The sequence below is a fragment of the Neodiprion pinetum genome, chromosome 5 (genome assembly GCF_021155775.2).
Source record: "Neodiprion pinetum isolate iyNeoPine1 chromosome 5, iyNeoPine1.2, whole genome shotgun sequence".
Lineage (NCBI taxonomy): Eukaryota > Metazoa > Arthropoda > Insecta > Hymenoptera > Diprionidae > Neodiprion > Neodiprion pinetum.
This window is the reverse complement of record NC_060236.1, coordinates 8,423,525-8,451,496: the sequence shown is the minus strand read 5'-3', so window position 1 is coordinate 8,451,496 and position 27,972 is coordinate 8,423,525. Positions and strand designations below refer to the sequence as shown.

Here is a 27,972-nt window from a genome sequence, read left to right as displayed (position 1 = left end):
CCCCCTTGCGACAACTCTTTTACGATGAGTTGAGCCCCCACCTTCGCGTGAACGGATCTGTTTTTGGAAGGAAGTGTGGATGGGTGGAACGTCCGTTTATACTGTTTTCTATATTGCGTATGCGGTTCTTAGCTGTCATTTTCAATTCGAGAAGTGTTCATTGATAAAAGAAAAGGAGAAAGTAAACAACATCGAGTACATTAAGACTCGCTGGTTAAAATTTTTGCTTCGTACATAGATTGTAACCCGAAGGTAGATTAATAGCTTAGGTTAAAATGGTTATACTTCGTTATTAGGCATTTCCGCATATATTGTATGCACATACGCAACACGTTCGTCGTCTGTGCATATGACCGTATACGTAAAAGTTGGTAAAAGAGTACATTAGTCATAATAAAGAGAACAGGATGTCTCATCGTTCGAACCAAGTATTATGTAGTGTCACTGAAGAATAACCTATTTGTATAGGTAGTAGCTATTTAAACACAACAGGCTCTTTCTTTCACTTGGACATGGCTTCACTGTCATTGCCGCGAGTTCTACAGCAAAGAAAAACTAGCCTCGAATTGGAACGTGAGAACTTTGAAAAATTCCAGGTAAGTGCACTATAATAGTATACCATCTTCTGTTTTTTAATATATGGTTTATACTATCATATCTAAAAATTTTCCTCAACTTATTTGTCTTCTTGTTATGAAATTCTGGAAATTCGATTAATCATGAATCAACATTGCAGTGAAATATTTTTGTGGTTTTTTTCAGTGGTTTCTTCACTCTAAAACTTCCTTATATTAATCATAGGTTAGTGAAATAAGTTAACACGTTCTAAAAACAAAATAACTGATTCAACAGATATAATAACTTGAAACGTGTTGATTCGTTTTTGTTGAAGAAAATTTTTTCTCGACAGTGTAAATATGTGTGACTGTAATAAGCTGCATGATATTGTTGTGTTCTTTTTTTCATGTGTACATAGAGCCTTGGAACTCCTGCATGATATGTAAGAGCGCAGATTGTCACATATTTACGTCATACATTCCAGGGTATTGAAACAATGAATGCACGACTCGACAATACAAATTTTGTTCGCTGTTAGTGCAATGCTATAAATTTTATGTCATAATCATATTTATACCACTAACATGCCGCCTGTACCACTTACCGACAAGCAATTCCAGCAACTGGTGAGTATATACCTTTGAAATGCCTGATACCTGGTGCTACTACTTACAAATAATCCTAATTTCGAATAATCAGTCTCACATTACAAAATTTTATTTATCATAAATATGAAGCAAATATTTTTGTTCAGTAAACGTGCATATAAATAAGTTCAAACATTTTCATCTGCTTGAAAAATCACAATGCCATCCCTGTTTGCAACTGTTGCATGACGCTCTTGACTTCTAATAGTTTTAATTACTCTTTTGCTGGCAGAGGTCAAAGATGGCTCTTAGATACAATATACATATGCATTTTTTTATTACACTACATATTTCAATCATTTTTCAGAGTGTAAGTATTGGGAAAGCAGTCAATCCCATTGAAGCACCAGTAAAGGAGAAACATGTGCGCAGTATCCTTTAAGTCATTTCATAGTCAGCTATTTGCATTTTAAACGAATATTAATTCTTATATTTTAAGTATCTCCTTAACAGTAATACAGGTGCAATTATTGGTACGTTCCAAGAGAAAGGTGCAGGAACCTTTTGGATGTTCGTACTGCGTCAGCCACTTCAAGAGAATCGTATAGTAGCGTGGAAATTTTGTCATGTACTGCACAAAGTGTTACGCGAAGGCCACGCGCGATCTATTTCCGACTCTCAAAGACATCGCGGTAAACTAGAAAATCTTGGAAAATATTGGCAACATCTTCGCGAAGGATATGGCAGATTGATTCAGACGTACATTAGATTACTCGTCACAAAATTAGACTTTCATAAACGCAATCCGCGTATACCAGGGAATCTGCAACTCACGGCAGATGAGCTTGAGGCCATTGGAGAAAATGATATCAACATATTGTACGTGTTTGCTAGCAATTACTTTATTTCTATTCTCATCAAAGTTATTTTTCAAGTTATAAGTTATATGTGGGCAAACATGTTGATCGCTGATTAACAATCGATATAAATTTAAATTTCTATCTTTTAGCTTTCAATTGTCCGTCGAGATGTTTGATTACATGGATGACATCCTTAGTTTACAACGTGCAGGTAATTATGAGGAATTCACTTCAGAAGATACATTTTACACAAGTTTCAATGATGAGTCACAGACGGTAAATTGAAATCGAGTGATATCTGTTTTCTTAACTTATCACGAATGATTGTGTGATTATTGGGATACACATATTGTATTAAACGTGTAGCTTGAAAAAGTAATCATGGAAATACTTCTTTCATACATATTTGGATGGTTTTCTGGTTCATTGAAGAATATTCGCACGATTTTTCACCTTCCTAACTAAATGACTGTTGAAACAATCTTTTAATAAATAATTCAGTATTCTTGAAATACGATAAAACGTATCGAACTTTAAAATTGTTTATTTTCAGTTGTGAAATAAATTTGTGAAGCTTGTGATTCAAACTTATTTCGACATGATCAAACAAGCCACTTTAAATAAACGAGGTTGTTGAATTTTTTTTATGTATATAAAAAATAATATATGTATGTTATATGTTACTACGATATTATTTGTACTAATTAATGGTTTGTTACTACAGCAAATTTCTGCTTATAAGTCACCCCAATTCATTCGAATTTTCCGCCTGATATTACTTACGGAAATCCAAGATTAAATATATTTTTGTTTATCTTATCACAGACAAAATATTGATAAAATTATGCGATACTTGATCGTGTACTAAATCAGATAGCGAATATTTGTTTTGCATTGTCTATTCCTTTCTCTTTTTCTCCACGTATTGTTAGTTTCCACGGGGAATTCGTTAGTCTCAACGAGTATTACATTTGAAAACTGTATAAGGAATGCATAAACTTTATTTTGGATTCCTTTATTCCAGCGTTTGACTCTTTGGATATGTCAAAATCCAACTCAATGACTTCTAGTGGCCAATGTCGTCTAGCACCATTAATACCTTGCATTCAAGATGCATCTCAGCTTTACGACTACTGCGTCAAAATTCTGTTCAAGTTACATGGCGCACTCCCAGCCGACACCCTTACAGGTCATCGCGATCGATTCTCCAAACAATTTGAAGAATTGAGAACTTTTTACATTACCATCAAGCATATGCAATACTTTAAACAGTTGATAACCATACCGTCATTGCCCGAGGTGAATTTATAAATAATTTCTGTAGAAAAATATTTTTCGCCTTAAATTGTATGCTACTTTTTACGCTTTCCCCATTACAGCACCCACCAAATTTCTTGATACAATCAGAGCTTCGCACTTACGTAACACCTGTAGTAACACTTCCACCAGAAGAACCAATAGATGCAGACTCAGCTGTCGACAGTCTCATCGATACTTCAGAAACAAACTCTCTAGCAGGGGATCAGATTGACTCAACCAGAAATGGTTCTATATCACCTGATGTATTGGCTGAAAGGTTTACTTAATTTTAAATTTGCTGATTCATCAATGTGCAGACAATATATAATATGCATTGGCAACTTTATGTGATAAAAAGTAGGTAATAAAGTTCTTGTTTGATTTCACTGTTTATAGAGATAGCCTGATCGATCATCTGCACCAAGAGAATGGAAGACAGAGACAAGAGCTTCATAGACTATTAACTGAACACCAAAGAATCGTGGAATCATTGCGCAGTCGTATATTGGAACTGGAATCTATTCTGACAGACAAAGTGAGTGGGCAATATTGGATAATTTGTTGTATAATGTAGTGTTTTACATATTCGTAGTGCAACCTTGGATTCTTGAACGTGCAATAAGTTATTCAGTTGTATGTAGGGCGAGCCGGATCAACTCAACCAGTCTCATATAGTAATTACTGTTGTTTATTTATTTTTTTTCTTCTAGGGTAATGAAATAATTCTAGAAAAGCAGCTCAGTCACGATTTGCAGAATCAAAAAACCAGTCTTTTGTCCAAGTTCCAAGAAGTCACTGGTAAGTGAGTGATTATTGCAATATTCTTTTGATCGACATTGAATACTCCCTCATATTGTAATATAATGTTGACCAATTGCAGACAAAAATAAAACGTTGGAAGAGAAGTTTCAAAAACTGAAAGAAGTCTATTCGAAACTGAGGGAAGAACACATCAGTTTAATACGAAAAGTAAGGGTATATGGTAAATTCAGACTTAATTCGACTCAAAAACTATACATGTGTGATTTGATCATTAAGTACAACTGGTTCAAGATAAAAACTTGTAATAATCTTGCCTTACTTAGCGGAATTAACCTTTTTTTTCTCTTTATCTGCAGAAAGCCGACGTTGACAAACAATTAGGCAACATAAAGATTTTGCATGAACAATCGGAAAGGCGGGGCCTTGAGGCAGACCAACGTTTACAAGAACTTGTACAGGGTCAGGCGACGGCTGAGCAAGAAATACAAAGAGTAGCACAGGCTCGTGCAGAGTTAGACAATGTTAGAACACAATTCGATGCAGCTAAGACTGAAAACTTGGTGAGTAAGTCAGAAAAATTTATTTTCAACAATAATAAAGGATTTCAAGTATTATTATCAATTTGTCTTGAAATCGTCATCCAATTTACGAATTTGGAAATATTCGTTTAGGCACTTGTAGCCAAAATCGATTTTGTAACATCTGAGAAAGCTGTAGTGGAAGGTGACCTGCATGATTTGTTGACGCAAAAAGAAGAACTGGATGTGAGGATATCTGAACTGCTGTCAGAAGCTGAGCATTCAAAAGCTCAATTTAAAACTGACACTGATGCTGCTCTCTATGAATTACTTTGTAAGTTTATAGAAATGTTATTATTGGTAACATAAATTTAATAACAGACTGTTGAAAGTCTGTATTTACCAAAACAATGAATCTTTATGTTACCTGGATATGGTTATTCATACTTGAAATTCAATGTATTTTTTCTAACTTATTTCATACCAAAGAATTAAATTTTATTACGTTCGTGGTTACAGTAAATTGCATATCCGAAGCTGATGTGATTTTACAAACTGCTATACATGGAATTGATAATCCTGCGATATCAACAGTGACATGCACTCCTGATTATCTTAGAAGTTTAGTTGAACCAGCCTTGCAGAGTTTAGATGATCTGGACACTGTCTATCACAGTTATTTACTTGATTCGTCTCAACGTGGCCAACTTGCTCGCAATTCTATACACACAGCTTATGTCTTGGCAGTTTATTTGATTCATGCCAAAAGCACTTCAAACACAGCCACAGACATAACATTGGGAGATCGTGAGTTGAACGAAATTCTTTTTCTATCAGTCAATTTATTCGGGACATTTATGTTATGCAATTACTAAACAGACATTGGTCTGTATATCGCCTGAGCTATATCCTTTATTATTATTATCTTTAATTAAATCACAATACTTCTATGAAACTAGGATTGACTGACGAATGTAAACAACTTGGTTCTCAGAGCTTGATAATGTTGAGCAATATCAAAGAGAAGGCAACCTCAGTTACTGACCAAATTACTATTGTCAAAAACAAATTGAAAGATATTTCTGCACAAGCCGACACTTTGATAAATACGCAGAGTAATGCTGAGGTTATCGGCGATTTAGTTGAAAACGAGCTTTTAGGAATGGATAAGGCGATTGAGGAAGCTGCCGCAAGAATTCAGGTACTCGTAAAGCCAGATTACCTATTCATTTTTGAAAGTAAACAGTACCGATGTGCCATAATCATTTGGACTATAAATGGTGATTCGAAAACAGTTTAAATTGAAGTTTGCTTCAATCTCATAGGATATGTTGAACAAATCACGTGCAGCTGATTCTGGCTTGAAGTTGGAAGTGAATGGAAAAATACTAGATTCCTGTACAGAACTAATGAGGTGCATTCGAGTATTAGTGAAGAAATCCAGATTATTACAGACTGAAATTGTAGCTCAAGGAAAAGTGAGTTGATATTTCGCTTGTTCAATACCTCATCTTGTCAAATAGCACGGTTTGTTCAAATTCGATTTTGCATTCTAGGGAACAGCTTCCGCTACCGAATTTTATAAGCGAAATCACCAATGGTCAGAAGGTTTGATCTCTGCAGCAAAAGCCATTGCCATGGGAGCTAATTTCCTATTGTAAGTTTAACACTTCTATCTTACATTCTTTGGCCAGTCCATCCGTTGTAACTCAACTATTTGGTGCATTCCATAGGGAAGCTGCTGACAAAGTAGTTGCGGGAAATGGTAAATTTGAACAACTGGTCGTTGCATCTCAGGGCATCGCTGCTTCAACTGCACAGCTGGTAGTAGCCAGTAGGGTGAAAGCAGAAAGAAACAGTACCAATTTGGTAGCTCTTTCAGAAGCTTCAAGGGAGGTAACACAGGCAACTGGAGGTGTCGTAGCTACAGCCAAGAGCTGTAGTCAACTGGTGGAGGAAAATGGTATGTAATATTTACAGAATTGAAAAAAGTTTATATTGTAATTGTTTATTGCCTGGGTCCTTACCTTACCTATTCGTTACACCATTTCTACATTTGCAGAGGACCTTGACATGTCCGGACTGAGTTTGCATCAAGCAAAAAGATTAGAAATGGAAGCACAGGTACGTGTTTTGGAACTGGAACAAGCATTGCAGAATGAAAGGTTGCGATTATCAGCACTGCGTCGTCATCATTATCAAATGGCTGGAGATAACGAGGGATAAATACGAGTAAATGTTAGTGAAGCCAAAGAACCGATAAGATAGTTTTTTTTTTTTTTTTGCTTGGTAAACCAGTTATTGTTTACGTACCCAAAAGTCAAAAATTTAAATATAGCGATATAGGTATAAGCAGTATTTTCCCACGTAAGTTTTCAAATTAATAATGATTCATTTTTATATGCTTACACGTCGTTAGATAATGTTGAAAGTGAAAAGAATTAACACAATGATTCATAACTGAAACGTTGTACACCGGTGACACGTATCTAGGCACTTATAAATGATAGGTTTATACCGAGAATGCAAAATTAGTTGTAAAATAAAGTACGGTAATCCGCGGCACAATGCCATTAAAGTTAACCGAACGAATTAGTTAACGAATTGTTTTTCTCTATTAGCAAGTATTAAAGTATATAATTTGAAAGTATCATCGTAGTTTTTACCATGGTGTATTTTTACCAAGCAGTGAATAAAATAAAGTATTTTATTATACGTGAGATTATGTATAATATTGCAAGGTTGAATTTTACGTACTACTATGTTTGGTACTGGGCACTTGACATAGAAAAGAGATATAATGACGATTGGCATTTCAGGGATTGTAAGAGAAAGCCAAACGATTGTTTTGTGGAATTACAAATTACCGGCTCGATTGTTAATTATTTTGATTACCACATAACACTCGAGTTCTATTTTCAGTATGCGTAATCAAAAATAATAATTTATACACTGTATCAGATTTCAAAATATATAACAGATGTTCATTATTTATTAAGTGTTGACTTATTTTCAACTATTTTAATCCAAAACCCACTAGTTTATTTTTTTTAGACGTTAGCAATAGAATTGTCAGTCTTTAAAAGTGATTCCATTATTTTCAATGTAAAAAAACCGAATCATAACCAACGGTAAATATGAATTATGACTCACAGCAAAATGTTAGATGAGCGGATAATTATGATGGTGTTTACCTGATAATATGTTAGGTGCGCATTTTCAATTGATGATGACGGTTATTGTCTCTTAGTAGAAGTTACTGCGTAGATCATAAATATCCTGTATAGGTAATTATTTAAATTTTATTCCGAGTAGTCCAGCTCTCTTATGAAAATGCATTGAAATATGGCAGACTAAATTATATACAGCAGTAGCAAAAACGACTTTGGTGCGACTTTCACTTGATAAGATTCATATTATAGATTAAACTATACAATCTTGAGTTCATATTTCACTGTGAAGATGCATTTGTTAATGATAATTTTGAAAATTGGGTATTAATTCAAGTCATAACTCATTAATTGACCGAGTCTTGATTAGATCTGAGCTACAAATCGAAATATCTGCAACCAATGTTGAAAACATACGTCTTATCATTTTACGCGCATTATGATTTTGCAATATTTATTATTGACGGGAATGACACTTTATCTACATAACCAGTTGTAGCTGCTCTTCTTGCTATCTTAAAGAGCAAACACATAAGCTTCGCTATATATGATTACCACTCATATGTGAAGAGTTGGTTGATAGAGCAACTGTGTTATATGTAATTATGCGGCTATCAGTTCAATAAGTTATCATCCGTCAGTATGAAACTCCTGCACGAATCGGTAAGTAAGGATAAGTTCGCACACATTTAAATACGCGTATTGATAATACTTGTTATATGATACGGAATCATTGCCTTCTCTAATGAGAAATCGATTTCTCTTTGTAGAGAAACACTCACCCCTTTTCGGCCGCGCTCCCTAGAAAGGTATAAGAATTTAGAAAATTCTAGAAAATTAGATGGAGCTTTATTAATTGTAATACATTGACCGAGATGGTGGATACTTTTGGGGTGCAACTAAAATACAAGGTGTAACATATATACTATGTACTTCTTTCAATGCAATATTATTTTTACATTATTTACACGATTATAACTTATATTCTTCTAATATTAATGTTATATAATTAAAAATCATATTTTATTACTTTAGTAACCACTGTATCCCTTGGGAACAAAGCACTCCATTAAATTGGACAGTATGCTCATACAGGGGTAAAATACTATATATTTTTGTTTTATGATCAATACGATGATCATCAGTGTTCATAACACTGTTCCTAACGAATGTCTCAAGTTTCACCGGGTATTTGATCGAGACTTAGAAATATATTGTAATGAATTTATGTACATATTTAATGTTTGTTATATTGACCGTTTTGGTTACCGAGCGCCCACCCCTTGAATTCTATACACTTGTTATTAACGAGAAATTTGAGATGAACTCGAGATTTGTACATTCCGCTCCGAGTTTATTTCTCTTATCGCTGTCTCTCCATATAACGCCATTCACTTCTGTTATTTGATTTAAAAGCATACATATATATATATATATAAATAACGTGTTCGAGTTGTATAATGCATAAATCATTTTCACCACGTAAGTGTCTAGTTATTTGTCATTTTGGGTTAAAATGTTGTTTCGCTATTTAAATTGTCTGCTTATCTAACATTACACAAATTTTAACCTTCAGTTAGTATCTCTAATAATAGCCGTTTCAGGCTATCTAGGCCAGTCAAAAAGCCACAATCTGGACCCTGATGAATCGTAGAATTTGAATTTGAACTCCCCACAGAACTTCCAGAGTGGTTAAACGACATATTGGCAAAGTCGATCATTCTTACGTCGACGAGGGAATCTTCACTTTCTGACTGTTTTTCCTCGTCAGTTTTAACACGTAATCTTTTAGAAATACTCGAACATTCATCTTCTGTTTCGACATGCTTAGTGTTTTCGTATAATCGCAAATGTTGCCTGGGTCTGTTACGCTTTAAAACACATCCTGTACTTTCCATTTCTAGATCCGAACTAGTGTCTTCAGAACTATCAGCTGTGTGTTGCCCGCAACAAAATTCATCCCCACTACTGCTGCTGTACATCATCCAATTGTCAAATTGCGAGCTCTGAACAACAGTGCTGACCATGTTTGTTGGTGAATCCATGAACACAGTTTCCTCATTAATTGGATAAAAGCCACTAGCATTTTTGGCCCCTCGTGCAGCTGCCTCTCCAAAACCCCTGTGGAGTGTGGCTTGGCTAACTTCTTCATGACTGCTAAGATTGTAATCGTTTGAATTGTTACTTGTGTCTGCGTCATAACATGTTTCAGAACCATGAGCAATATTTTCCATGAAATTTAAGTCTGTCGATTCTTCTTCAACTCGAAGTGTCGGGGTGTGTCTTAACACTGAAAAGCCATCTATTTGATACCCCTCGTAGACGACAAGAAGTGAGCTGAAATTCATCAAATATCGCACAAAGGTGTTAGTTTCTCATCGATCGGAAAAATGAAATAATGATTCAACTACAACAAATGAATCGATAATCGAAAAAAAATACTTACCAGGAATAAAATCTGTAGCTGCTTTGTCTTTCGATTGCGCGACGTAAAAGTTCCAGACGTGCTATCACTCTTTGAATGGCCAATGTTCGTAAACCAAAACCATTGTGGAAGAAGCGGTATAGAGCTGCTTTGAAACCTTCTTCATTGAGTTCTCTGCCCCAATATTTGTCTCTTTTAACATAATGATCTGAATCTGCTTGGTAGACCTGAAAAATGATTACCAAAAGACATGTATTATTTCTATCTTAATGCAATTATTATGCTAAGGTGAAATAAAGCAAAAATCCGACGTAATGGTTCAGTGTTGCCAACTTGGTAGTTTTCCCGTTAAATCTGGTTGTTTTGAAAGATTCTTGGTGAGAATTACTCTGAGGTGAGAATATTTACCTGTTTGCAGTTGGCGGAAAGTTTGGCGATTTCTAGAGCAATTTTGCTTTTTTAGTGGGAAATTTAGTGGATTTTGCCACTTTCATATTTTTAACGAAAAATTTTATGGATTGGTTTTTTTTTATAACGAATTAATTTTTACACAATTCTGTTTCCTCCCGAAATTCAAATGAACAAAATGGAACAATCACGAATGCAAATACACTAAACCCATAGTCGAATATGAAACCAATTAAACTAAAAGTACAGTCAGATATAAACCCAACATCCGGACAAATCCCCAAATGAACAAACCGTAATCAGGCACATAAAAACTCGAATGCATAAAAAATGATTTGTGAATTTCACATTCAAGTTTTCCAGGTTAACATTAGATACAACATTTCTGATCATAAAATACTAAAAAATAAAATTGGTTTTGCTAGCATGCTTGTTTTCGTTATTGTTGCGTTTTATGTACGCCTTTTGATCACTGAAATAGCGATATTTCAGTGCTTTTGATTAGTTTTTCGGATTCGGTTTTTAAAGTTTGGTTTTTTTTTCTGCGGAACACGTAGCTAGTTTACTGATTTTTCGTGGGAAATAGTGCAGACGAGTCTAACGGTTTTTGGTGGGATTTGACAAGGACCCTAGCGGGATTACGACAATCCGAGTTGGCAACACTGTAAAGGATACGAAACCCGAAAAGAAAGCTTAAGGGGGGAGCCTGCTTTAGAAGCTTCAAAAATCGATTTTTTTTTTTGCATAAATGTTTTCCCAAACTATCCAAGAATGTGTCCCTGAAATTTCAGACACAAATTCGAAATATTTTCGGAGTTACAGAAGAAATAGTGAGCAAGCGTCGAGCAGGTATACGAGCGGTTTTTTGAAGTTTTCAACCAGTTTTTAGAAGAGTCTGAACCAATGTTTTGAAGTTTTGAACCAGTTTTTTGAAGAGTCTCAAGGGCAACTCTATGGACCAGGAATCGCTGATTAGCATATTAATGCGGTAAGTTCAAGAAAATTACGATTTTTTATGTACGAAAACTTTGACGCACGATTTCTCCGTTTTTCATTTTTACGCTTTTTCCTAATTAAAAAAAAACTAAACGTCCTATCGAAACGAGACAAATTGCATTGTACTCGGGATGAAATTCTCTTCTAGTTGAACCTAAAAAACCTTAAGAAAGTTAAGATTAACCCACTTTTTAAACAATCTAAAGTGAATTCTTTTCCCAAGAAAAATGAATTTTTTTTTTAATTTGCGAAAAATTGTTGAATTTTTCACTTTTTGTAGAATTTTCTTGGTTTAACTAGAAGCTATACTATTGAGAAGTAATTTAATATATTACGTGGCAAGCGCCGAAAAGAGGTCGTTGCAGGGCATGCGATTTTACCCGGTAAAACGCAAGTCCTGCTCGACCTCTTTACGGCGCGAGCCGCATATTCTATTTTTCGTTCCATTTGCCCGCAAATTCGGCACTACGCGTCTGTTTTCAGACCGGATGAGGTTTCTGAGCTGGCACTTAAAAACAAACCTTATCCGGTCTGAAAACAGACGCGTAATGCCGAATTTGCGGGGAAATGGAATGAAATAGTATATTACGTGGCAAGCGCCGAAAGGGGCAGGGCATGCGATTTTACCGGGCGAGCCGAAGGCGATTTAATATAATTTAATAAAACAAATAACGCAAGCACAAAATCTGTTTAACTGAAGAAAACTCAGTACTATGGGAAATGACACGAGTAAAATGTGGAGAGGTGTATCAGAAATGACAACTTTCCGAACACAGAAACAAGCCCCACATAAACTAATAAATGGTGGCACAGAAATCACAAATGATGAGACAGAAATAGCAACCGAATTTATTGAATACTTTGCAAGTACTGAAGCAACACTTGCTGCACAGATTGTGGTTCTTGATACTAGAATTTCACGTGTGCCTATTGTCCAAAATAGTATGTACTTAAATGAGATTGATCAAAATGAAATTATAAGAGTAATAAACAGTCTAAAATGCAATAAAGCTTCAGGAATGGATAATATAACCGCAAGAATTATCAAAATATGTACAGAATACATAGCGGTGCCACTTATTCACATTATAAATCTAGTATTCCCTTTTGGAAAATGTCCTGAACATTTCAAAACAGCAACGGTAGTTCCAATATACAAAGTAGACAGCAATACATTGGTGAAAAACTACAGGCCAATCTTGGTTCTGCCAAGCGCTTCAAAGATCTTTGAAAAGTGCGCGTGGAGGAGGGGCGAAAGCTTTTTATAATGGACAGGCGCATTCAGCAAAAAACAATTCAGATTTCGGAAAAACATCTCTACCGCCTCAGCAATAACAGAAGTTGTACCCTTTGCAAATAAATCGTTAGATACTAGCACACCTTCTTTAGCAGTCTTTATAGATCCGGAAAAAGCTTTTGACACTAAACCATGAGATACTCTTAGAAAAACTCGACCATTATGGATTTCGTGGCATTATTTTTGACTTGCTACAAAGTTATCGAACCGACGAATAAATGGAGAATACAGCCACTCGGCTGATATAAAATGTGGTGTGCCTCAGGGATCCATATTAGGACCACTCTTGTTTTTCATTTATATAAACGACATTTTCAATTTGGATATATAAAGTAAAATTATAAGTTACATAGACGACACTGTGCTACTCTTCAGAGAGAAAACATGGGAAAGTTCAAAAATCATCGTACAAAATGAATTTCGCCTTCGCGGATACTGGATACAAGAAAATAACTTAACTACGAATATCAAGAAAACCCAACTTCTTGTCATAGGATGCTATCAAAACAAAAATTGTATGTGCCCAAAAATCGAGAGAGTAAACTTGATAAAATATTTAGGCGTATAATTGATAGTCATTTGAGATAGAACTGTCATATAGATTGTATTGTAAAAAAAAAATGAGATATACCACCTGTATAATGCACAAACTTAGACACACGGTCTACTATGTGCTAGTCGAATCAAGTCTCTTCCATGGCTTGAAGGGACGTCGGCATAATGTGATAGGAAAAGCCCAAACTCGAACCAAATCAAACGAGAAGTACTAGTCAAAGAGCTATCAAAATACCGAGATTTGACAAGAGATAGGGTGTCGATGCTTTCAATATGTAGGCGCACAAATATATAACTCTCTTACATCAATATCAGAAGAAGAACTACATGGCCAAAACACAAAACATAGAAAAAAAAAAAAAATGACAGAGACGACAATTAATATGGTGGTCGAACTCTTTGACTCGTTTTTTCTACAGGGATAGATAAACGGTGATAACACAATTTATAGGGAACTAACTGTTTTTAAGTAAATTGTAATTTTTTTTTTTCTGTATTATATTTATGCGGCCATACAGCCCTTAAACAAAAAATTTTATTTAGGTAGCAGCATACAAAAAAGCAGAACAATATGATTACAGATATTCAAAACAGGCATCCACAGAAATTTTGTTAAAGCGGGAGATAGATGTGTTCTCCAAATCAATCCACGTGCTATTTCTATTAGCTAAAATACTTAGTCGCGCCGAGATGGACTTTGCCAAGTAGGTGTTAGAGAGGACTGGTGCCTGGAAAATGATGTCATTTCTGCTAGCTGGTGTACGTGGTAAGTGAAGGTAAAACATCTTAAGGATGGGAGGAGAATCGATCAAGTTTTTAAAAAGTTTATACAGAAATGATAGGTCGGTAGTCTCTATAGGAGGACAAGCTGGAGATATTTAAACGTTTGCCAATCTCGGAGTAGTCGTGATCGAAAGATCTCATATGATGATTAGTTTTATACAAAGCAAACCTGAGGAGCCCGTGCTGCACCACCTCCAGGTCGTAAACATTTCCTTTACTGAGTGGGGAACAGATGAAAGAGGCATATAATAGGATGGGATGAACTAACGAGAAGTACAGAGTCCTCATGGTAGATGGGGACTTAAAGTCCTTGGAGGAATGCATAACGAACCCGAGGAATCTGGATTAATATTTAAAAAAAAGGGGAGAAATCGTTTTCCTTTCACACCAACTGCTAAAAATATTGGGAAACAGAAATTATTCAAGCTCTAAGTGCAGACAAGTGCTCCATACGCTTATGCAGCTATATTGAAATGGAAGCACAAGCAGCAACATTTGAGAATCGTACCTGCATTCCGCACAGACGAACTCCTAAAGAAGCAGAGGTACTGGCAGCACACTTGGCAATTTGCTTGCTACGTTTCTCAGCTGACGCATCATCACTGTACTGTCTGGTCCCCATTTTCAAATCCAATATACATGGATGCGTGTATCGAGATGTTATATTCTCCAGCATTAGAAAATCTTTTTTAAATGTTGAAGAAAAAAAATTGGGAAATATCGTAGATTGTGCGGGTATTGTTATATTTGTGTTCCGTATATGCGTTTACAGAATGTACACACCTAAGAATTTAGTTCACTTTCAATGATTTTTTAGCAGTAATATGAACTATTATTATTTAATTATATCAACAATTCGCTGATAGAACTTTAAAGTCAGTTGCAAGCCGTGAAATTATTGAATTTTTTCAATAGTTTTACTTAAGATAAGTTTGATAAAGACTCTGAAGTGTCATAAAAGTTGATTTAGGAGTATCCGAGTAGGCTGCAATAAGGAAATGACTTATCGAACCCAACTATTGTGTTCGCGTGCAAGTGGAAGGTAATAATATAAAATATTATCAGTTAATGAAACAAGATATGTTCTTCGTAAGGCGAAAACAAAGTGCGTCTTACGATATAGTCATGGACTGTGAGTTTATCCATCGCGATAATACAAATTCAAAATACAAAACAAGGTGAAGGATACGTTGTGTATTCGGTGTGCTTTCCAAGTGAGTTTCAGGCTTCAAGACGTCAACTGTGCAATTGTTGCGGTGAATTTTCATCCTGCGTAATAAGTAATATTATGTTAGCAGTATAATAAAATATTGTTGTGAAAAATATAAAAGTACATCTGCATGATTAAAATACAGCTAGAAAATTTTTATATAGTAATAACAGTTTAAATGGTACCAGACATTTTTTAATTAAAATAAAAAATAAATGATATCGACAGGTATTCTATATAATATGAAAATACTGCTTACATCAAAAATATACGAAATTGTTACGAAATGGTTAAATATGAGCCAAACAAAAACACATGACGAAAATATGATGAGTAATATGTACAGGAATGTGAACGTGATATAACACGTTACGGGGGCACAAATTAGAATATTTTGAAAGAAATAAAAAAGTTGTTTATTCACGGAAAAAAAATAAAAAAAATAAAAAGAAGACACCAGGGTCTGGCTATTTCCTACTTGATACACAGATATTCTCTCGGCTTGGTGAAATCGTCAAGCACATGGATAGTTGTACTCGGTATCTTTACCTTTTCCATTTACCAAAAAGTATGCTTGTAAGTATAGCAGGATAAATAGCGCTAGGTAGGTACTTGTACGGTGATCTGGTGATGGCGATGATATATAGACATAAAGAAGTAGCACACGTTATGAGCAATTATAATATATGTGTACATAAATACAAGTTCCCACTGGATTTCAGACCATACTCCCAGTAAATTTGTTCTAGATTTTTTTCTGTGATATAATACTATGCATGAAACAAAAACTCCTGACGTTATGTTGACTTTCAACAATATTGTTTGCAAATACTTCTATATATCAGGAATAAGCGCATCATTCCAATATCTATGCTGAAATTCTAGAAGTCGAATCAAAATATTTATTAAAAAATGAGAAAACTAGGTTTTTTGGTCAACCTCAGTTTCACCATAATTTTCAATTTCGGAAAAAAGAGAAACAGTAAAAAACTAGATATGTAGTATCAAGAGTAAAGTTCGTCTATAATATCGGCAAAGAATAAATTCGAAAATGAAATCGAACAGAGTAAGATCTGAAATCTGGTTGAAACGGTGTGGACAAGCTGATATGTTGATCTCTGTCTATAATACATATACATTTATACATTTTACCGAATGATATTATTCAGATTGACCTGACACATAATATATAAATATATTATGATATAGATTATTGAAATAAATTTTTACTTCCCACTGTACGGTTTATTTTTCATAATATAAAAATTCCTTTCGTATAATGAAGCGGCATAAAACTATGAGACAACAGGGTTGATTTTCATTATTTGTATATGTACAACTAAACACGATAGTGTGGAAAACTGGAGTTTCGTCATCTTTTATAATTTCAAATATATTTATTAATTTACTTCATAAACATATTAGCGGCTAATTACTAACATGCTTATTAAAATTAGATTTAAATTAAATTACACAAATTTTGGGAATTTAGAGGTATGTTTTCGTTTATTTGTGAATAAAAAATTTCTTTCTTCCAACATGATAATGAGAATTTTTTTATGTAGAGACTGAGTGCATGTTCAGATGAATGTAATTTTTCTTACATTCATACACACATATATATATGTTTATAATATATATACATATATATTGTTTTTAAGCTATTCATTCAAAACTAAATAATAAAAATAAATATAGCTATGCTGTAACAATTTGAACAGTAATATAAATAATAATAATAGCGATAGTAATAATAACAAATACTTGGCAACAGATGTTATGTATTAAAAGATAGTACAATTCCACAGCACATGCTTATATGGATGAAAAAAATTCGGCAGAAAAATTACAATAATTATTATTAAATGAAATGAAATATATTAATCATTCAACGATTGTATAAATTGTGTGAAATTAATCTGTGTTAATTTGCATCTATAACTATGTGCTGCAGAAATTGATCATGCTGTGATATTTTTCTATAAGTTACATAATATTTTTTATCTCTAATATCATATAGCATATTAATTGTATGAAAATATAAAAAAAATTGAATGCGTCTGTAAATTTCTTTAAACTTACTATACTAAATGTATTTACATACATTACAATTATACACTATGTTAAATATGATGACAGAGCAAGTTCGGCAAACTCAGATTAAACAATAGTATTATAATAAAATAATCAATAAAAATTTACCTGAGAACATCGTCACGCTTTCGTTTTGTCGAACCTTTTCCCTGGCGAGTATTGGTCGTTTCTGCTTGATCTCTGAAGCTTGGACTGTAACGTTTGTCTAGTGAAACCTCGCTGCTACTGGAAGCCTGCATTACACCTGAAACATCAGCCGTTAGATGAGTTCAAACGGTCTTTATTGATCATATGTTAAGATTGATTTTCAGTTGACAAGACGCTAACAGTAATACTGGCATTATATGTCACGCAATTATTATTTTTACTATTCTTATTTAGTACCCAACGCGCTTTCTGCAAATTCAGAGATTCATATCATTGGCATATATTACAGTCAAAATGTAAAATGCATTTTTTTTTTTTTTTTTTCAAATTTGTTTACTTGACGCACAATTACTAATCATGCTGTGAAAAATTCGTAATAAAATTTATTAAAAAATTTGGATAAGGAACCACACTGTCAAATCTTCATATAATTTCAATGTATATCAACCCCAAAAGGTATGCTTTACTATTTTTTATAAACATAGCTGACTTAGAACTAAAATAAATACATGACCAAAACTATTTGACGCGATACAATACGCCTTTTTTCCCCATTATAATCATAAATAACCGAGAATTTCGAACATTGTAATAGAAAGTGCCACGATAACAATACACATGGTATAGAGGTCTAATGTATGTGTAAAGTGTGGCTCGATAGTATAAAATCCACCTAAAAGAGAAAGTTCAATGTAAATACTTCCATACTTCAAAATTGCTCTTCTATAAACAACCATTTTTAATATGCTGGATGAAAACAAAAACAAAAAAATACACACACGTATCCATATTCCTTCATTCCTCTATCGATAGAAACACTCACTCGGTATCATGACTAGTAATTTTGTAGCAATAATGAAAACATATTACTTTGACTGTAATACGTATACATACATAATATAGGCATACACGTACCGTACTGCATATGAAAACATATAAGCTTTTTATATGTCTCTCTGTACGTACACAGTAATTATGTGTATAATCATGAATAAGATGAAATTCAACCAACAACAGACAATAGAATTTTTTTTTCTCACGGTCAGTATAAATTTCACATTTGGTGGAATTATATTGTAATTGGTGATCAGCAACAAAATACAAACCCCGAGCATTGGCCAAGGAGAAGCAAATGGAATGTGTTCAGGGCGCTAGTGAGTCTGCGAGCGGGCCAAGCCTCGATTCCCAGACACGAATCCTTGTGACTTATTGGCTCTGGGGATACTTAAAAGAAAAGGTTTTTGCTAGACAATCATCAAACATGGCGAATTTGATGCATTTATTTTTCACATTAACATTTAAGTCATGTTCAAATTGGTTCGCGATTTCGGGTATCACTTTATCACAAAACAAAGAACCCTCTGCAATAAGCGAATCAAATCAAGGACAACTTTTAGTCTTCCTTTTTCTTGATATCATTAGATTCATTTTTTTTTTTTTTTTCGCCAAACTCTTACAAATGTTGAAAATATTCTTGCGGAACATTAGAGTTGTTTTAATAACTGATTGAATTGTGAATTTTGTGAAATGCAAGGATCAACAGTAATCATTAAAAAGATTGAACAGCGAATCGTTGTGATTGCCTAGTAATTACCACCATAACTTAATCTGTAACAAACGGCGAACTACATCTTGATTATGTTGCGTAGGTATCAACAAACAGAACCAATGTATTTATATTATTTGCTTAAAATCAATTAATGGCTCGTATTTTTGTTTGGTAAGATAAGCAAACAAACGGTACTGATTTCGTGCCAATAAATTGACAAGCAAATGATACAAAACTCGTCGAGTCCCTACCAACGTTAAACAAGGTGAGATACTCGCAAAAAGTATAATTATTAGTACTTACCCAATTTTTCTTACTATTCGAGAGCGATACAACTATTTCTTTTGACACACGATGCAATACACGATGCTTAATGGCAGTCGCTACTGAGTCATTTGACGCATGTGACCTGTGACGTTGCGTACAGATGGTTGATTGATTGATTGATTGACGTATAACATTACATTATGCACTTATACAATATTGGAAATACGTACAATAGCATACCAATCAAAACTGATACTGACTGATTTTTATTTTAGATTCAAGATCAAGAGGTGGAGGGCGAAAAAACGTACGCAGGTCAATAGTGTTGGTAGAAGAACATAAGAAATATTTACGCTCGTAAAAATGGCAGGAGCTATAACACTCGCAATAAATTCAACTTGACATCAATTGCCACTGTAAGATTGGACAGGAAGTGATATACATCTATAATAAACGAAGCAGTTTTAACATGTTTTAGCAGTTTCAACCAAACAGTGCCAGAGTTTATCAATGAACTCAATTGCACTATCATTCTATTAGCTACGATTCTTTTTTTTTTCCCCTATAACTACCCGGCAACTTTCATTGCTGCCGGTCAGTCATTGCAAATAATAATATTATGAAATTCATAAAATGTGATTCAATCATCTTCAACTTATATGCACTTGCGTACATCACTATCTGTCAATTCACTGATTCTTACGTAATCGATGTAACGTGACTTTCAAACCAATGTACCGATAAAATATTACATATGCACATTTGTCTCTACTCGCTTTGATGCCAGTTGAATAAAATACCTGCGAGGAACTGAATCGCTGGAATTAAGGGTTAAGCTTCCGTTAAAAATAAATAAAATTTAGAAAACTGTTGTTTGTCCCATTCAGACGAAAAATATTCTTCTGTTACTTTTGCATTTTTGATAAAAATTTTTTCGTGACGTGACGTACTTTTATCATCCTACTAGAGATGAGAGTATATTTAATTGGCGCGTCCAGCAGCCGTTATTACATGATAAATTTCGAGATAAGTAATTAAGAATAATAAAAAAATAATTAATGTTACCAAGAAACATACTCATCAATTTAGAAACCAGTAATAGTACAGTATACAGCTCATCGATTTATTACCATTATACATATAACAAGTTGTTTCCACTAATAAAATTTGGTTACGATTAGCTGTGGCACCACATTTTTTTAATTCGCAATCCTGAGTCGCAAACGGCTTAACTCTGTGTTCGAAAATGTTAGTTACCTGTACAATTATCAATTACAGATTTTGCTGAAAGCTTTCACAAGCACTCCCCCTGAAGACTTTCGGAATTAGGAAAACTTTAGTTTCTTGCCAATGATTGTATTAATATTTTCTTCAAAGGCCAAAAGCGCAAAAGAAAAGGGAAATTTTTTTCAATAAAGTTTCAACGAGTCCTACGATACCCAAAATTTTTCAGGTTTATCGATACATTGATTTTTTTCATCTGTGATCGCGATCTTAATATCGGAAGGACTGTATATACATTGTATTACTGCAAAAAAACTGGCAATAATGGAGGATACTTGATAATTCACACAATGATCTGCATTAGTGAGTTCATAAAACCACAGTATCGGCAAGACATGTTCAGACTGATCATGAGCGGAGTGGCCTGGACTTTAAAATAGCATTTCCGTATAAGGTAATAACGAAATGTGGATGACATTTTTTTGTTGTCTGATGTAAGTAGAGTTTAAGACACAAAAAATCTGTTCGATTTCTGTGACCGTAAGTGTGACATTAGAAAACCTATTTATTATTAAGATGGTGACTTTGTTAATAGAACAAAAATATGAATAAGTGAATAATTGTTCTCATCGTAAAAGAAACACATGAAAGACGTATACGATTACGCACTAAAAATTAGGTTACCTTTGAATTTGGGGACAAACATTTGTATATCTTGTGGAATGTTTTGATAGAACTCGAGCTCTCGATAGTTCAATGGCTTGCAGATGGTATTCTGGTTAAGCAGCAACAGTCTGGTATGACCGCCGACCTATTGGATATGAAATTCAAATTAATATTATCATTATTGTGCTATAAAAATAGGCAGGTATACTATCCAGTTTGAGTATAAAAAATATAAGAGACTGAAGTTTGTAACGCTCAACTAATGAAAGATTGAGCGGAAGAATCACTATTTTGCATATTTATAGTGACTTTAAAGTACTCAAGTTTAAAGAATATGTATATATTTTTCCATATTATAATTTACTGCATCTCAGATATTCTTGAAATAGCGAAATAACTATTTTATACAAACGTGAATCATTGCAATAACGTTGCCAACTTCAGCTTGATAGAAATCTAATGTTTTTATATGTATATTATGGTACTATCAGCGCAAGCACCTTAATATTCACAAGACTGAAGTTAGTAATGTTGAAGTACAGAAACATCAGGGAAAAATACACTATTGTGGAATTTTAGAATGACTCTCAAGGAGTTATCTTTGCACAACATTAGTATGTTCGATTTTTTAATGTTTATCAAATTTTAAACGACTTGAAAGTTGCGAGGTAACAACTTTTCCTAAACATTCTTCGCTACAGTAACGTTACTAACTTTAACTTCATTAATATTCAATGTAGCACCTAATACATTGGATAATTAAGATTCTTCAAGCTGATGGAATGTTTTTACGAAATCAGAGAATTTGATACTATACATAGTGGTATTTTTATCTAATGAAGAGTTGTATATATTGCTTCGCTGATCCGAGGAGAAGGTCAACGACAATTTTTTTACTATAGTATGAGTATTGCACAACTATCGAGCTTCGGAAGCTCAGTCAGAATTGCTGTTTACAATGTTGAGAAATTGACTATTTCACGCGGGCTATTTTAAACGGTTAAAAAAAAATGTACCCACATTATTCATCTTCTTAACAATACAGTGTAATGTTATCTTCTATTTTCTCTTATCAAGCATAACTTCGTTTTTAATTACATACAATATGTTTTTTGTAATTTCAGGCGGAGAGCAAAATCGAAAATCTACCTGCGGTAATTTGTGAAGTACGTTATGTCTGCGATTAAATGAATTTATAATTGAATACAGTTGCACAGGAAATATGCTTTTGGCATTAAAAACATGGGATATATAACAGGAAAATGCAGATGTGATTCTGTTAAAGTAATTATCAATGGAGCACTTTCGACAGAATGGTGATAATTTTTTCTGAAATATAATTCTCTGATTTTTCCTGCTAAAAAATCAGTATTCCATGACCTTTTGCCATTGGACTTATATAACGTTAGCTGCTTTTACGATCAGCGATATCTTAAATTGTGTGCAGACGGAGGCTGCATAACAGAACAAGAGATGAGAATGGAACGATATTATTTCCAAAAGCAGGTTTGGCTGGATGTACAAAGCAACAACGTAATTCCCGGACTTTTCCCGAATGACGAAGTTTCCTGACTATTCTCAGTTTCTCTGGTTTTCCCGGTCTGTCACCACCCTGTTTCAAATCGAAAATATCATTGTTTCTTCTTCATTCTTTGCATACGACTGACGCGAAGAAGGTCAATCAAATTAATGAGAAGGCAGATCGAAGAAAAGACCTTGCATCGTTCTGCCTATTTATAATACCTGTATTATAAGTATCAATTGTTATTACTCTTGGCTTAAGATGTAAATACTTGAGCAGACTGAATAACTGGGTGCTGCACTGTCAAGTTGGATCTGAGTAGTCTAGTCTCAGATCTTAATATAGATATCCATGATAGTAAAAGACGAGTACATAGGCAAAGTGATGCATATTATTCTGTTGCACCATCGTAGTAGATATTATTTAAATATGGTGAAATAAAGACGAAATAATAATGCAAGTCATTTGATATTTCTTTATGTCTAATAATTAATTATCATAATTTATTCGAATTTATCTGGCATCTAAAGAAATAAACGGCTTGATATGTTCTCGGGGACAAAGAAAAAAAAGAAAACAATACACAAAGAAAGAAAGAAAGAAATAAAGAAGATTACTAGTTTTTGTCTACCACAGTATCCAATTATATGAATATCATAATTTTAGATACAGTGGTCGAGGTCACAGACATTATGCAGTGTCTGTGAAAGACTGCTGGTTCCTGCCTAATGCGCTGTGCCATTAACCTTTGATATACTCCAAGTGTAGACGATATCTGCCCTGAACCACTTTGTGCTGCCTCAACAGCGAAGATCAATGATACAATTTTACATATCCAAAGACTAAAATAGTTATTCAAAAAGCTGCTTCTACCACATGAATGCCGTTATTAGGAAAATTGCGCTTCCCTTTCAAGTACCAGATAATAATTATCCACGTCAAACACGATAAGGTCGGTATATGTGTCCAAGTATTCTTCCAAGTATCGAAGAACTAGTAATCTTCTGAGAAAGCCTGAGGTAGGCAAGCCAATCCTAACATGTGCTCTAAGTTCAAAAATGAATATTGTTTCAAGACAAATAACAAAGTATGAGCTCTTCTTCGACATACACCAAATTGGACATCGATGGTTAGATAAGATACGCTGTTAGGTAATAGGCGTTCCGATAATTGTACTAACTAATATTAAAATTTCCTATATAGTCGACACTGTGCGGTGTGTCTATTTAACTGAATACTCAACGGTACCTGGACAATAAAGATAAGATCGAAGTTCGTACGGTTTATATAAACATGCGTTATTAGAAGAACTTGTTACCTTACATATTTAGGATTGTCCAAAATTTGGCACACTAAGAAAGCATTAATATACTCTCAGTTGTTAGAAAGTTATAAAATAGTAACTTTTCAAAGTTTCGTTATATTGACTTTATTGACTTCAAGCTTACCAATAAATAGCTTAGTACAAATACGTAACTTGTATCTGATAAAGAAGTGTTTAACATCGTACAGACTCCGCTACTGCGAATAGTTCAAATACGCAATATCACAATACGGCAGTAAGTTAGTCAGACATGAGTCATTTCTAGGTATAAATATTAATACTTTTAATATGCCACAACACGTGGCGAATTATCAATCTACATTTCAACAAAGCAATCATTTCGAGAGAGGATTTTGCACAACTCTGAAATCAAAGACCGACATTAAAAGTGTGATTTTTTTTATTGGTTGATAATTTTTTTTTTTTTATATATAACTTTATAAATATTCAAATAGTAACAATAGAGTAATTATGAATCATGATAGTTTCTGTGTTATTTTAAAAATACTTTTTCCATCACAATACGGAATTGTGTAATAAATTGAGTATTTATTAAGTAGTTTTAGCAGAAAAAACAACATTTCTCAAAGTTTAATAAGTAAAACGCATTTTATTTTCAAATGAGTCTGTGATAAATTTCCTAAGGTAGATTTCTGATAACATTTTTTAATCAAAACGCACTTTAAACTCATTAAATTGATGCAGTGAAGATTCATCCAAGTGACGAGAGTATCAAGTATCTTGTGCAGGGAAAAATTAGGACAAGGTAAGTAGGTAGGAGAAAAGGGGGATCTGAAGTGAAAGAAAGTAATTGTGTTCTCTGTTCTCTCTACTTGTGTTAATAATACCGTTCTCGTGAAACAGTGTGGGTACGAGTTATTACGGTGGTTCTTCTTTTATTTCTTAGAAAAACATGTTTTTGTGTTTTTCAACAGTATGGTAGCTAAAAACGTAGTAGGGTGGTGTGTTCTCCTCTCTCAAGTTATTTCTGGAAATATTAACGACGCACCAAATTCTTGTTTACCCTAATATTAACGATAGGATAGAAAATGAAAGACAAAACATAGACGTGGTCCTTCTTTGTCTCTCCAAGTATTCTTTGTAATAAGTATGAGAATGAGTTTCATTGTTTTGCAAAGAGTATTCAATGGTGACAATTACTTGAGGATTCAATAAGTTACAGTATTGTGTTTTGAATAAATTTCGTGACAGTAACAATTTATGATTGAACATATTTATACTACAATCGATTGATAAAAGAAATATTTCACCAGGTTGAAGTTAGAAACGATCTAAAATGATTTTGAACGAATTAAGATTTCGAAATATAAGTGTGTTTCGATTTATTACTGTTTAATGAATTTCAAACAATTCCAAAACCAAACGATTTTTCCTCGCTATGAATCGTTACGACACGTTACTAACTTCAATACGATAATATTTTAGTAAAAAAAAACTAGATGGTGGGGAAACGCACACGCAATTACAGTCTTGCATGTATATGTGATCAATATGGAATCGATCGCGTAAGGACGAAAAAAAAACTAGGTATTTGGGTAAACTTGAAATATAGGTTGCATTCATTGAGAAGAACCTCAAGGCCGCGGAACAACGAACAGAGGAAGAACAAAAAGCGATTCGCGTAAAATAATTCCCTGAGTCAGCTGGCGAGATGTCAAAACATTGCCGCAGAAGCCAGACAGTGGCAAATGATAATATGCGATAAAGAAATCATTGCGAGTAATAAAAATTCCGGTCGCAAAAAAAATTCGTAATAATTCATACGACCGATCGATTTAACCTCGTCTAGTCGGATAGTTTGTACGATTTTAATAGTGAGGACAAGACCTTAATCGGCCTCGTCAACTGCCAGACAGACCGACGATTATATTATATATTGCCTCTCCGTGGAGCAACGACGAAGGCGACGGGAGAAATTTAATTGTGGTAGGAAAGCCTGAGACAAAAAAACTATGTCTTCTTGCCTGGCCTACTAAACGCCGTACGTACATACAATCATTTGCATAGCTAGATTTATTGGTATCGCATCGCTTCGAGGTGCCAGTGTGAAAATATAATACAAGGGGATCGATATAATACCTGATTATTGAGGGGATGGAGAGCGACTTCTTCATCGTGATCTTGGAGGAATGATGCTGTTACTGGGGAAGTGGTGGTGCTATGGCACTGTGGTTCAGTCTCTCCCATGCCCCAAGTACCCGCCAGGTATACCATCCCCGCGTACACTCCTCTGATAAAAAACGAACCACCCACTTCGTCGCAACTGGTTATGTGTACACGTCAAACTTTCGATTATTCGACTTCACCGGAATGAATTTCGACTTTTGCCGATGTTTTTATTTACTTAATTTATTTATTATTATTATTTGTTGTTTTTTTTTCGTTCTCCAATCCAGTGCTGGTTTATTTCTCTTTTCTTCCTTCCTCGATTCTCTCTTTTTATCTCTCTCTCTCTCTCGCTATCACTAACTCGTTCTATCTTGCTCCCTCCTCTTCTGAATTTTTTATTTCACTCTTTCCAGTCAGTAAGATGTGAGAATATGTGGATCTATAAGCGTACTGCCTGCGATATTCGCTTTGTACGCACGATTCCAGACGGTACCGCACGACTCAATACGCGGAGAGCACACCAGACGAACTAAGTAAATTTTGTACGTTATCTGGGGAACACCAAACAAATCGTTTCGCAGCATTAGATCCGTAACACAGTTATCGCATCAGCTGTAAAACGAGTGGGGGGATGGATTGCAGTTTGCAGTTGAAAGGAAACTTACATCAAGGGTACAAATCGACACTGAACGGAACAGTTTTGTCGTGCGGACTGATGAGTAGAAACTACGCGTCGAACGACATCGCGATCACAGCGCCGCTATTGATCATCAGCTAGCAGTTAGGTTTTAAACAAATGTCTGATTCCGCGATTCGCCGTTCAAAAGTTACGTCATAGTGTTTTTCCATTAGATGGCGTTGGGTAAATACGTCACTGGCATAGCCACATTCTTTCAAGCCAATCCCATTCTGAAATGGAATAGAAACTACCGACCGGTTTCTCCGATAGACACTGCGCCTGCATAATTGAACTTACTAGTTTTCGAAAATTTTTGTAAAAGTTAAAATACGAATCGCATCGTAATAATTATAACGTATGTCAACGTGATTACCGAGTACAGTTACTTAAACAACAGTTGATTAAATAATACATAATGTATTTGATTTAATGCGGAAGGAGTTAATTTTAACTCGTGACGGAAGCACGGCGGGGGGGGGGGGGGGGGGGCGTGAAAAAACACCCCACGTGAATTTAAATTTTCCGCCGAAAGAGAACAGATTACGTTTTCGACTCGAGACGTATCAATTTTTAACCACTTTTTAGAAATTACGCAACAAGTTTTTTGGCCGACGTTATTCTTTATTAAAAAACAAAGAAAATGAGAACATATAGGACCCTTAACGACATAATTGTACCTGAGAGATGGACTTTACAAGATTGCGGAGTCTTTTCACCCTTCGTTAACGAAATAGGTAAAAAAAAAACGTTACGCGGTTCTCATTGCTGCTACACTTTTATACACTTTTTTAGTCAGCGAAGATGCGTAACATTTGATTGGTCCATCTTCACGGAAGTGTAGCATCAATAACAAGACCCTATGTATACCTATGCCATACACGGAGTAATAGGAGAAATCGCGGAGTATAGACATGGAGCATGGACTGCTCGACTAGGCAGAAA

At 34.4% G+C, this 27,972-nt stretch overlaps 2 protein-coding genes across 11 annotated transcripts; one reads left to right on the top strand and one right to left on the bottom strand.

The window, feature by feature from the left end:
• Hip1 (Huntingtin interacting protein 1) lies at window positions 1-7,574 on the top strand. 3 transcript variants are annotated; one of them, XM_069136380.1, is made up of 18 exons: window positions 1-252; window positions 469-596; window positions 1,513-1,576; window positions 1,667-2,024; window positions 2,155-2,216; window positions 3,030-3,304; window positions 3,385-3,581; window positions 3,701-3,839; window positions 4,015-4,102; window positions 4,185-4,273; window positions 4,423-4,626; window positions 4,738-4,918; window positions 5,104-5,391; window positions 5,544-5,785; window positions 5,910-6,062; window positions 6,141-6,241; window positions 6,318-6,547; window positions 6,647-7,574. In XM_069136380.1, exons 2-18 carry the CDS (start codon window positions 513-515, stop codon window positions 6,808-6,810), a joined length of 2,919 nt encoding a protein of 972 aa, XP_068992481.1. In that variant the 5' UTR covers window positions 1-252; window positions 469-512; the 3' UTR covers window positions 6,811-7,574. The 3 variants fall into 3 exon arrangements, with proteins under 3 accessions (XP_068992481.1, XP_046485415.1, XP_068992482.1); XM_046629459.2 differs by adding an exon at window positions 977-1,184 and having other exon boundaries at window positions 1-596; XM_069136381.1 differs by lacking the exons at window positions 1-252; window positions 469-596 and adding an exon at window positions 789-1,184.
• Window positions 7,276-27,119, bottom strand: Ip6k (Inositol hexakisphosphate kinase). Of its 8 annotated transcripts, none has more exons than XR_006883602.2 (8): window positions 26,322-27,085; window positions 21,394-21,520; window positions 17,631-17,766; window positions 15,408-15,487; window positions 14,727-14,902; window positions 10,201-10,406; window positions 8,310-10,091; window positions 7,276-7,863 (listed from the first exon to the last, which is right to left on the bottom strand). XR_006883602.2 is itself a non-coding variant. In XM_046629462.2 (8 exons), the coding sequence occupies exons 2-8, from the start codon at window positions 26,454-26,456 to the stop codon at window positions 9,320-9,322; spliced, it is 1,632 nt and encodes a 543-aa protein (XP_046485418.1). In that variant the 5' UTR covers window positions 26,457-26,902; window positions 27,017-27,119; the 3' UTR covers window positions 7,276-9,319. The 8 variants fall into 8 exon arrangements, 7 of the variants coding, with proteins under 7 accessions (XP_046485418.1, XP_046485419.1, XP_068992483.1 ...); XM_046629462.2 differs by having other exon boundaries at window positions 7,276-10,091; window positions 26,322-26,902; window positions 27,017-27,119; XM_046629463.2 differs by having other exon boundaries at window positions 7,276-10,091; window positions 26,322-26,880; window positions 27,017-27,086.
• Between the last annotated feature and the right edge of the window lie 853 nt (window positions 27,120-27,972).